Here is a 12341-nt window from a genome sequence, read left to right as displayed (position 1 = left end):
GGAGAAACAGCTTAACCGATCAATGCAAAATTTAACTATTTGATCAAGTACCCATGGGAAATATGGTTTGACAAAGATGACAAAATCGGTCACATGCTCTGGCAACCATATTGGATCAAAGAAAAAAAAAACCTTAAAAAACAAGAGTTCGTAGGGGAGGGGTCAACTCCCACCTCCCCCCCCCCGAACACCAAGCGGAGACCCTCAGCTCCCGGCGTCCCCCGCGCGCTTAGTGGGGGAAAGATTAAGCCCCCACCCACCGTTTCGATTGGAAAAGCGCCAAGTGGGAGGGGCTGAGCCACGCCCTATGATGGCGAAACGAATGTCTGCAAAAAGCGAGTGCCGCCGGGGAGGATCCTCGCAAGGAGGAGTAAGGAGTCTGCCTGGCAGGGCTTGGTTGTCGCCGTCATCTTCTTCCTCCTCCTCCACATGGTCACGAGCTTGGACACCACCTCGTCTCACCTCAGCCGGGTTCGGCTGCGCTGGCCCGTCCTTCGGTGACCGGAGCCCGCGGAGAGGAGTGGACACCCAGCTGCGCGCCCGCGGCCAGGTAGCCAGCTACCCTGATCTTCAGCCGGCTGTCCTCCAGGCTGGAGGTCCAAATAAAGACCTTTCGGTCCAATTATTTGGGTGTGTGTACGTATGTGTGTTTGTGGCACCAGTCTGTAAGTAGTGAACTATATAAGTGCCTTTGCTGTATATACTTGCATTTCTTATATTCGGTTTAGCTCTGCTCTTATGTGCTTCTCTCATTCCCCACCTATTGTATAAATAAACCCCCGATTGTTAAATGTTTTCAGCTCGTTCGTTTCAATTCTTCCATTAACTGAGCATGTCGCGTGCTGGGGAAAATTAGCAAGGCCACTACTGTGGCCGTTGTAACGGGACAATCGGGACCGGCGGTTCTCGGCGATTAAACCGCTCGGAATCGCACACGGAACGAGCGCGCGAAGCGACTCGTTTCCTTACAAGTTCCGTCGAGGGTGTGAAGACTCAGTTGATCGCCACGTGGTCTCTAGGTATTTTGAAGATTTGGCAAATAACCCTGTACCACGTCGTGGAAATATTGACCCTTCACGGTCCAAAACAAAGGACCCGTCGACTCCGGACTTATCCAGTGTGACGATCTGAATTCCAGGTGATCGGTTGAGCCGACTCTACTGCTCCATCTGGTGGTCGAGCTCGTTGGCTGACATCCCGGCCCCGCAACAATATATATACATATATATATATATATATATATATATATATATATATATATATATATATATATATATATATATATATATATATATATATATATATATATATATATATATATATATATATACCACAAGGGGAAAACCAGAGATGTCACTTTTTATAAATTACAGGGTTATTGCACCTGCCAATAGTTGGCAACATAAGGTTTCCTCTCACAATATTACTTTAACAAATAACCAGGGGTGTCACATAATTTATATGGTATAAAGTTTCGCCGTGCAATGAAAAAACAAGTGTTGTCAAAGCTGAACAAGTAGAAACCCAGAGTTGTCAGTACTTTACTCCTGGTTATCTCCCTTTCATTCATGTTAACTGTTCCCCCATAATATTCAGAGTTGAGAAACTAAAAAATGAAAGGTTGTAAAACTTTCACAGCATAAACTCTGAGCACTACAATCGCCTATTTGGTTATATCATGGGCTCCGTAGTTGGTGCATATCGTGGTTCAAGCCTGGTCAAACATTTATTGTGACTTTTATGGGACCCACGCCGTGGCTTAATGGTTAGCGCGTCTGAGTACCCGTCCTCATTCGATGTACCCACCGCCCAATCAACCTGTTTAGGTATATGAGGGAGTCACATGAGGTGACTTCGGCTATCGCGGGGGTGGTTTATCTTTGGTTTCCTCCCGGTTTTCCATCATATTAAGTAGTACGGAGTAAGAAATTGAGAATCCGTCATCATATAAGCGAAATACCCTTGAGTATGGCATTGAACACCAATCAAACAAAAAAACAATGACCGTTTAATGTTTAAAAAAAAATCTGTGATCACCAAAGTCATGTAATGTATGCTAATAACCAACAAGCATGAATTTTCTACACATCCTGGGTTAAAAATGCATGGCAATTATTAAACAAGGGAATAACCAGTGATGTCAGTTTGCAACATTCATTCGTTCTTTGCTCTTAAATGAAATAACACAGAAGCTTGGCAAATGCTACATGCTTAATTTGATCGGCCAATGATCACTCTTCCTTTTACTGGAAAAGAAATCTATATGACAGTTATTAAACAGTCCACCAAAGTCTTGAAATGTTGTTTTTCAGTTTCTTCAAAATTGACTTATCCTGACATCTCTGGTTTTCCCCTTGTAGTCTTTATATATATATATATATATATATATATATATATATATATATATATATATATATATATATATATATATATATATATATATATATATATATATATATATATATATATATATATATATATATATATATGTATATATATATGTATATATATATATATATATATATATATATATATATATATATATATGTATATGTATGTATATATATGTATGTGTGTATATATATATATATATATATATGTATATATATATGTATATATATATATATAAAGGGATATGTGTATGTATGTATATGTATGTATATATATGTATATGTATGTATATATATATATATGTGTGTATATGTATATGTATATATATATATATATATATATATGTATATGTATATATATATATATATATATATATATATATACATATACATATACACACATATATATATATATACATATATATATATATGTATATATCTCTTATAATACTAAGCTTGCACACTAAAAACTCGGCTCGCTGTCACACGGTCCCTATGAAATTGCTGTGGCACTTAGCGGACATGCCGACAATGTTTGGGGAGTCTTGGCGTTCCATCGTACCACTTGCATTTTGCACAATGCGTATTTTTGTCATTCCCCGTGTACGGTCTGTCGTCTGCTACCAGCTATGTTGTACTGCTATCATGTGCATGGGTATCGCTAGTATATATATATATATATATATATATATATATATATATATATATATATATATATATATATATATATATAAATATATATATATATATATATATATATATATATATATATATATATATATATATATATATATAACCTTCAAAAATCTTCTTTTCTAAAATGGCTGAACAGTTTGAGGCGAAACTTTACAGACATGACCGTCTATCCATGAGGAACAAAACATTCACACCTATGATGTCAGAGATCACATTGTTAGGCAGCCATGTTGGATTTACCCTAAAACCCTCAAAAATCTTCTTCTCCAGAACGATTGGACAGATCAAGAGAAAACCACGCAAATGTTCCCAAGCTCTGCGTATACCAGCGTATTCATGAATAATTGATGTCATATTGTGTGGCAGCCATATTGAATGGAATGAAAATCTTTAAAAATTATTTCTCTTAAACCACTTCATCGATCGATGTGAAACTTCACAATTATGATCTAGTAGTGATACGGAATACATGTTTTAAATTTCAACTTGAATGGATGCATGATCTGGCAGCCAGAATTTTTTTACTTTTAAAAAAATCTAGTTTCTTTTTGGATTTGCTATATATATATATATATATATATATATATATATATATATATATATATATATATATATATATATATATATATATATATATGAGATATCCCTTATTGTCGGGTTTTCCGGGTGTGTGTGTGTGTGTGTGTGTGTGTGTGTGTGTGTGTGTGTGTGTGTGTGTGTGTGTGTGTGTGTGTGTGTGTGTGTTTGCAACGCGAGGCTCCACAGCACAAACCAGCAAACCGATTATTTTTCAAATGGTAGTCCTTCAAAAATAGGGTGTCTATTTACCGTCATTTTTTATGAGGAGTGCCAGTTGGCAAAATACGCAATAGGAAAAATCTTGCCAGGCAGAGGAACAATTGTATGTGAACCAATACGTGTTGGCAATGAATCTTCGTCGGTGGATCGGTCAGAATGAAAAGCATCGTATCCAGTGCTTCGATCCTAGCTAATCCCTCGTCGCCTACCGGCTTGTTTATTTATTTTTCCGAATAAGGCTCACTTGGCTGTGCCTGTTTGGGTTTGAGGGTAGAGTAGTAGCAGCTGAAATCTGAATCCTATCCATGTTCCTCCTGATAACTTCATCTTTGCTTTTTGCTTGTTTTGTTTCCTTCTGATGACTCCAATGCAGGACTGTACCTATTTAGTCTTCCATTTGATTTGAATTTAATTCATTTTAATCCCATTCTAAATTCAATAAATAATAAGAAACATCATTGGTCAGGGTCAGGTGTCCAATCAAAGCAGGGTTGCGTCAAAGCGGGAAGTCTTGGTTCCCGGTCATCATTGCCAGTAGTTATATGGTGTGTCGTTGGCAGTGGCAGTTCTAGTCATGTCTGTAATTATGCAACACACTACACAAACACCACACAAAACAAGTCCTGGCAAGGGCCTGAAATCTCTGATTGTTCTTTTTCTTGTTGCTTTTGTTATTAGAAGCGGCCTTGGAAAAATGCCACAATTAGCTATCTTAACACGGATATACACTTCAACACGGATGTCGTCCAAGGTGAAAACCCCCCTTTACTTGGGGAGGGATGACAAATGAACTCACTACAACCTCCATCGTTCGACCTTTCGTCATCCTGTTAAGTTTGGTTGAGATTGGAGAAGTAATTACCGAATGTATCGCCATCACACTATATTGCGTATTTTAGTACGATGATGTTTGCGCAGTCTTAAGGCCCAGTCACACCTTGACGTTTTAGCCAGCTTATGCCGATTTTTGGAAAATTTGTCTAAAACGCTGGTACACATCGAATACGTTATGGGTAAGTTTTGATAACATTGAGAGCACGTTGAAAAACACTGCCATACGCCGTTGTACGCTGGCTTTAAACGTTGTACTTTTCGGTTGTCCTCAAATTTTCCATGCTTGACATTTTAAGACTTATGCCAGCGTATGACTCACACGTTCCACATAACGCTGACCATTAGTTGTAGGCACGTCACGCGATCGTTGACACATGTCGACACACGTTACTTGTGAGTTACTCATAAGTCGAAACACGTCGAGGTAATGTTTAGCGTACCCAAAACTTATTTCTAACCTATGAGTAACGTGTTGTACTCACGTTACGCGATCGGTGACACACATCGACACACGTTACTTGTAAGGTGCTCATAAGTCGAAACTCGTCAAGGTAATGGTTAGCGTCAGTGTTCCAGACTCCCTGGTTTTTGTTTTTTTGTTTTTCTTCCTTCCTTCGGTATGATGGTGATTTTGACACTTCGATTTCTAGTGTGGTTGTAATATAATTAATAGGCTGCCGCTCAACGATTTAAATCATAACCGCACTGTACACTGAACACCGTCATACCGAAGAAAAAAAAAACCGGGAGTCTGGAACACTGACGCTAACCATTACCTTGACGTGTTTTGACTTATGAGCACCTTACAAGTAACGTGTGTCGATGTGTGTCAACGATCGCATATCGTGCGTACAACTTATTCCCATTGCATGCGGAGCGTGTGTCATACGGCAAGTACGTCGTAAAATTTTCAACATGTTCAAAATTACAAGACGTACTCCATTTAATACGACGTATGATAGCGTACTTTAGCGTTCTATTCACGTATACCAAACTTACCCATACCGTATTCGACGTGTGCCAGCGTTTTAGACGCATTTTTCAGAGGTTGGCATACGCTGGCAAGATCGCCAAGGTGTGACTGCGATGTTGACACTTCCATTTCTGCGGCGGTTATGATTTGAATCATTGTGCGGCAGCCTTTTCATAACCTACACCACGTGATCGTCGGCGATGCGTGCAACGCGCTATGCATAAGTTAGACTATCGTTGGGCATAGGTTGTGGAGGCTGACAACAGGTTCAGCATTCGTTGGTATAAGTTATCTATAACACAACGAAACGTTCTGTGTCCGTTACTAATACGTTATGCATAAGACCAAATCGTTATGAATACGTCCGAATCTTTAAAGAAATACATCAAATGTTCAACGTAAGCCAGCGTTTTACATACATTTTAATATGTTGCCATTGCTGGCTAAAACGTCAAGGTGTGACTGGGCCTTTAGATGAAGACCACTCGATGGTCCCAACTTCCAACATGAATGCAGCTGTACTCATAGGTGATGACTTCGTTTGTGAATATTGTACCTACTGTTCTTTATAAACACTAAAATTTTAAACTTATTGAAATTGTAACATGATAGGGAGGATTATGTTGGTGATTCCATCCAGTTAAATTATTTGAATGATATATCAATGCTAATTCTGATTCTGGTTCTGATCTACCTTAATCTGTTGCAGAGCATCGGTGCTGCCAAAGCAGTTTCTTGACAAAGGTTATACTGGGTGGTTTGCCATTGCCTTCCCAGCAATAGTTAGGGCAGGCATTTGGAATTTGGCCTTGGTGATGGTGATAGCTCGCCTACTCTTCACGAAGGACACCGTGGGGTCTTTCACGTTCACCAACTAATACCAACAGATGGAACGCCTAGTTTAACGTCAATCGATCTGAGAGATGGCACACACACACACACACACACACACACACACACACACACACACACACACACACACACACACACACACACACACAGACACACACACACACACACACACACACACACACACAGACACACACACCAACGAATCACCTTTTTGCTTGTGAAACACCTGGATGACAGTTTATAGCTTTGTGGAAATTCAAACCCAGGATAGACACCTTGGAGGTGGGTGTGCATACCAACGGTACCATTTGTATCATCATCATCATCGTTATTGGCATCACCGGGTGACCGAAGTCAGATAAAATCGTATTATTGTACAACAGTAAAAACTCTTTAGAATAGAGCGTTATGCATGGAGAATCTCGGCTATTTCTATAGACGTCTATATACATATGTAATATGTATGTATATATATATATATATATATATATATATATATATATATATATATATATATATATATATATATATATATATATATATATATATATATATATATATATATTATACAGTAGTCTCTTACTGGTTTTACCAGAGGGGACTTTTTGCTCTCCGTCTGTCCGTCCATTTGTCCCACCTGTGGTTTTTTTATACTTTTCTTCCATACCCTTTAATATATTGAACTGAAACTTGGTACATGGCTTTATTATGATAAGTTACAGAACAAGTTGGACGTTCAGGGCGTTTCATCAATTTTTAACAGAGTTATGCCCTTTTTAAACTGAGAAAATATCACATATTATACAGGGGTCAGTGTTCAGCTGCCCTGACTCCAACTCACTGCTTGGCACCGATTTCCTGGACAGCTGGCCTGACTCCACCCCAATAATATCATGTGTTGCCATTACATGAAGCAGCACAGATCGGCAGGCCTCAGGCCTGGGCGTCAGTCCATGGCCCATTGCAATTGGAATGATCCCAGGTATACAACCATGATGTACAACAGTAAAATCTGCACATAAGCTGTACACATGTCTTTGCTTCATGTATGTGCATCAGGTTATTTTTAATATGGAATATACAAAGCCCAGAAACGAGTGAAACACAGTGGGTTAGAGAGGTTCTTCTTTTTGATTTTGGTTCCGGTATCGACTCGAGCATGCGTTAAACGCAAACTAATTTTTATCTCCCGAACATTCATTGGGACCGGTAGGGGGCATGTATTGCACAACAATTCTCGTTCTTGTTATTATTATTATTATTGTGGTTATTATTTTCAAAACAAATCACACAACAGCTTTTCAAATGATCAGGGATGGTCATGTTAACCACTTTATCCTGGCGGTGTGAGATATGAGCTCATGTTATTTAGATTACAAGTGAGTCGGTTAGATGACATGAAAATTAATCATTAAGTGTGTGCTCAACAGTGTGACTCTGGTGGAACCGGGTCCTGTCCATACTGATCTGGAGATTAAACTTTTGGAGGATACCGCGCGTTGTGAATTTCCCGATGTGGATTCCGAAACACTTCGTCTCTATCGGGAAGTATACGTACCTGCTTCCCAAGAAGTGTTTGAAGCCTTGGGACAATCACCAGAAGATGTTGCACAGGTCTGATGGTACCACCTTCATTAGATATCCTTGTAAACATTCAACACTCTGCAAATCAATTCACATTTGAATAAGTCGAAATAACCCGTCATAATTAACTTTGTTGTTATGCATGTGTAAGTCTGACCTTGGTTTTCTTCCGTCTCAAACTTTGATTACTCAATGGTATTTCATACATTTGACAAAATGCATGGATCACTCCAATTTTCAACTTTTTATGCTCACACAAGTCACAAATTTTGCATCACACATTGCACTTAATGTCCTTATTTCTTTGTAGATATTTATCACTTGTATTGTGCATTTGTAAGATCTCAAATAATCCAATTTGTTTATCATCCAGAGGATTTTTTTTTTCTTTATTTGAGATACCACCTGTGTTCTCGGTCTTCCACGAGCCTCGACTCTGAATTCAAAATAAGTAAATAAATAAATGGAGATATTCACAATGGTGCTGTTCAACTCGAGAGGATAAAATCGTTAGCAACGTGTCATTTTTTTTGTCCAAGCTTTCCATTTATTTTGGGGAGAAGCTTGGAGATTGGGGAGTGGGGGTGGGAGGATCTGCAGGGATTGTGGGGCAAATATATTTTGTGCCGTGGCTGGTAATGGTATGCCTGGTGTTGGCTTAATGGTTAGGGTAGCGGGCTTTGGATCGTCGGGTCCTGAGTTCAAATCCCGCTCAGCTGTTGAATTAATACCAGGTGGGGTTAACTCGGCCTGTCATCCTTCCGAAGTCGGCAAAATGAGTGCAGCATGCTGGTTTACTGTGTCGGAGTGGCGACCCATCCAGGATTGTGCCAAATAGCCAAGGAGATTGCTTAAGCAGCACCAACGCTCTGCACAGAGTATGGTCCCAATCTCTTCTCCTCTCCTGGTAATGGTCCCCCAGTCTCCAAGTTGGCTAGTTGTTTGAGTTCTTTGACATTGGTTTGAATTGGCCACACACTTGATGCCAGGGGAACTTTTCAATATAAAAGATATGACACTACCTGCTCCCCAAAATAAATGGAAAGTCTGGGCCCAAAAAATGCCACGTTGTTAACGATTTTAACAGCTCAAGTTGAACAACACCATTGTGGATCTTTTGTTCTTTTTTTTATATACCAAGTCAAGGGTCATGGAAGACTGAGAACACATAACAGATCAGGATGAAACAGAGAAAAAGGAGCAGTGGCCAGACTCGGTGGTGTAATGGTTAGAGTGTCAGCTCTGAGTCTGAGAGATGGCAGTTCGAACCCCAGCAGAGTCATACCAAGGACTAAATGGTATGTGCTACTTCCTTGCTTGATGTTCAGCATTTAAAATGTTAAAAGGGTGGGCAATCTGCATAGGTTGGCATCCGTGAGGAGGAAATTCCTCCTTGGGAAATGCTCTGCTGAGTGTGGTGAGAAAAAGACTTGACCAGCCTGACCTCCTGGCTCACTTTAACCTCTTGGCTCTGATTTTTCAAGATCTTGCAAGAAACTTGCACAAGAGCGAAGCACAAAATGTCACCTCCAAGGTTCATGGTTTCCATCGGTGCCAACCTTCTCTGTCAGTGGTCTCTTGTCTTCCTGTTCTGAACAAACCTCTGGCATCCTCATACCATCCATAGTCCTGCTTTACATGAGCATGAACCTGATATATATATATATATATATAAATAAGTGTGCAGATCCTTTCTGTTCTGAGGTGTCACAGTATGCTTTGGGGATCAACTCGTGTTCCTTCATCCTTCTGTCAGGTAATCAACCTGTACAATTATTTGAGCACAACCAACAAAAGTGTGATATGATTGACGGATTATCATCTCAGGTCATCCCATATCCCACATTGATGATACTTTATACTCTCATTAACACTGCCCAAGTCCACCTCTTTTTGGGTTTCCAGTTTTCCCTTCCACTTCTGTGATTGAGAGTTTGCGGCTGTATCCATCTTGTTCACCTCTTGCCCTCATTCTTCCCCCCCCACCCCCCATCCCTGACCTGACCTCCATTTCTCCAAGTTTCCCTCTATTTTGTCCCTCAACCCTGCTGTTTGTGTGTCCCCCTCTCTCTACTGTTGTTTTAATTGCTATGTTCTGATCCGTTCTGTGTTATAGCTCCTCCATGAGCATCATCACTAAATTTTTTTTTTTTAACCCGACACCATTGTTGTGACATCTCTGGAACATGACACTTAGATGTTATGACTTCTAAGTTATCAACAAGAAGATGAGTACCCCAGGAAAAGTGACTTGGCACTTCCCCCAAGCCTCGTGACTGTTTGTCTCATCTCACAACAGTGTGTGTGTGTGTGTGTGTGTGTGTGTGTGTGTGTGTGTGTGTGTGTGTGTGTGTGTGTGTGTGTGTGTGTGTGTGTGTGTGTGTGTGTGTGTGTGTGTGTGTGTGTGTGTGTGGTAGCTACTCTATGAACATTAGATATTAGATCACGTAAAATAAATTAATTAATGCCAACAGCAGGGCCGAGGGACAAAATAGACGGAGATGGACAAACAAGGGATGTGGTTAAGAATGAGTGGTTGGTGGAAGATGCAGATGGTGGACAAGATGGATACATGAGCAAACTCTCACGAAGGAAAAACTGGAAATTTGGGGGTTGGGTGTGGTTTATGGGGGATAGAAAAGATCATGGCTCTGAAAATGATCTGAAATGGTGATGAACAGCTGTCTTGAATACCTGGAAGGAAGGATGAGATTAAAGATAATGTGGAAATTGGTCCCACAGGTGGGGGAAAAGAAGGAACGGATGAGTGGAGGTGAGCAGTGATTCTGGATTTTGGGAGCTTCACCAGACGGAGGTTGATGATGGACTGCATGTGCCCTGCAGAAACATGGGGAGGGGGACGGAAATAGCAGAGGGTACAAGACCAGAATGGTGGTGGTTGATAACAGAGACCATGGACCTGTTTGCAATGCGAAAGTGATAGGCTCATTGGTTCTGCTTCATTGCGGAGATTCCAATGATCTTGAAGGCCTTGGTTTCCACAGCGTCAAACTGAGAAAGGTGTGATGCAAGGAGAGTCTGCCCAGAGGGGATAGTAGTACTCCATCAAGTTGTGGATGAAGGCCTTGTAAGTGGATAAGAGTTCAGGAGTGCCAAGGAAGGACTTTGCATGATTGAGAATACCCAATTGGTGGTTGGGTTTGGAGGTGAAATGTGGTTTGCCAAAGAAAGATGTTGACCAAAAATTGTGGATTTTGATTGCTTTACTGACCTTCTAACATTGTTTCATTTTTGCCTCATTCCATCGATGGTGCTCGACTCTCGGGTGCCTCGGAACCATATTCATAGAAAGTGCCTGAATCACAAACCGATTGAATTGGTTGCATCACTATCACGATGCATATGAGGCATGATTCCCAGACAAAACTGAATCCAATAAATCCATCCCAACATTAGATATGGAACCTGCTGTCATTAAACCTTGAAAAAACTTTACATGAAGCTGACTATCAATCATTGGAGTTACCAACAAGAAGAGGCAGATGCACCAGCAGAGTTGTCCGTTGCCACATTGATTGACTGTTAAAAGTGCGGTTCAAAATGATGCAACAACAGCATCATGTTGGTCATCCTTCTGCCAGTTTATAGCTCAAGGTGTGTGTGTGTGTGTGTGTGTGTACGTGTATGTGTACGTACTACATGGGAATATATTCCTGTTGATTAAATTCTATACCTGGAGATTAATATCTGACACAAATTTGTGGTCTCTGGCAGGCAGGTAGAATGTCAGGGATTGTAGATTGCAGTGTTGGCATGAAAAACTCCTGAAGCAACCTCAAAGACTCAATAGCTCAGTTGTCTGTCGCTGTGTTAATTAAGAGGCCCTGGTTTTGTATTTCCAGGCTGAGTCCGGATTTTTTCACATGGGCACAACATGGGAATTTATTCCTATTTGTTAAATTCTATATCTGGAGTTTGATCAAACACACACACACACACACACACACACACACACACACACACACACACACACACACACACACACACACACACACACACACACACACACACACACACCAGAAAGAGGGCTACAAAATATGTCACAAACAAATGGCAAAACAATCGCCAAAGAATACCTGTGAAGAACGAGGCAGATCTTGAAAGCACACCTCTCCCCAAGAAACAAAATCAAAGCAATAAACCAACTTGTATTTCCAGCGTTTCAATAGAGTTGTGGAAGAGTAAACTGGCCA

General features: G+C 40.3%; 1 protein-coding gene across 2 annotated transcripts in view; it reads left to right on the top strand.

The window, feature by feature from the left end:
• Positions 1-12341, top strand: part of RDH8 (retinol dehydrogenase 8) — a 42259-nt gene that overhangs the window by 27022 nt on the left and 2896 nt on the right. For both annotated transcript variants that reach the window (XM_085882482.1, XM_085882481.1), the window contains one exon: positions 7974-8157. In XM_085882482.1, the coding sequence (XP_085738608.1) occupies positions 7974-8157 (184 nt within the window). The remainder of the gene's footprint in view (positions 1-7973; positions 8158-12341) is intronic.

This window comes from Eptatretus burgeri, chromosome 5 (assembly GCF_056783735.1).
Source record: "Eptatretus burgeri isolate ZD-2024b chromosome 5, Ebu_testis_v1, whole genome shotgun sequence".
Taxonomy (NCBI): domain Eukaryota; kingdom Metazoa; phylum Chordata; class Myxini; order Myxiniformes; family Myxinidae; genus Eptatretus; species Eptatretus burgeri.
This window is presented reverse-complemented; position numbering and strand designations above follow the sequence as displayed.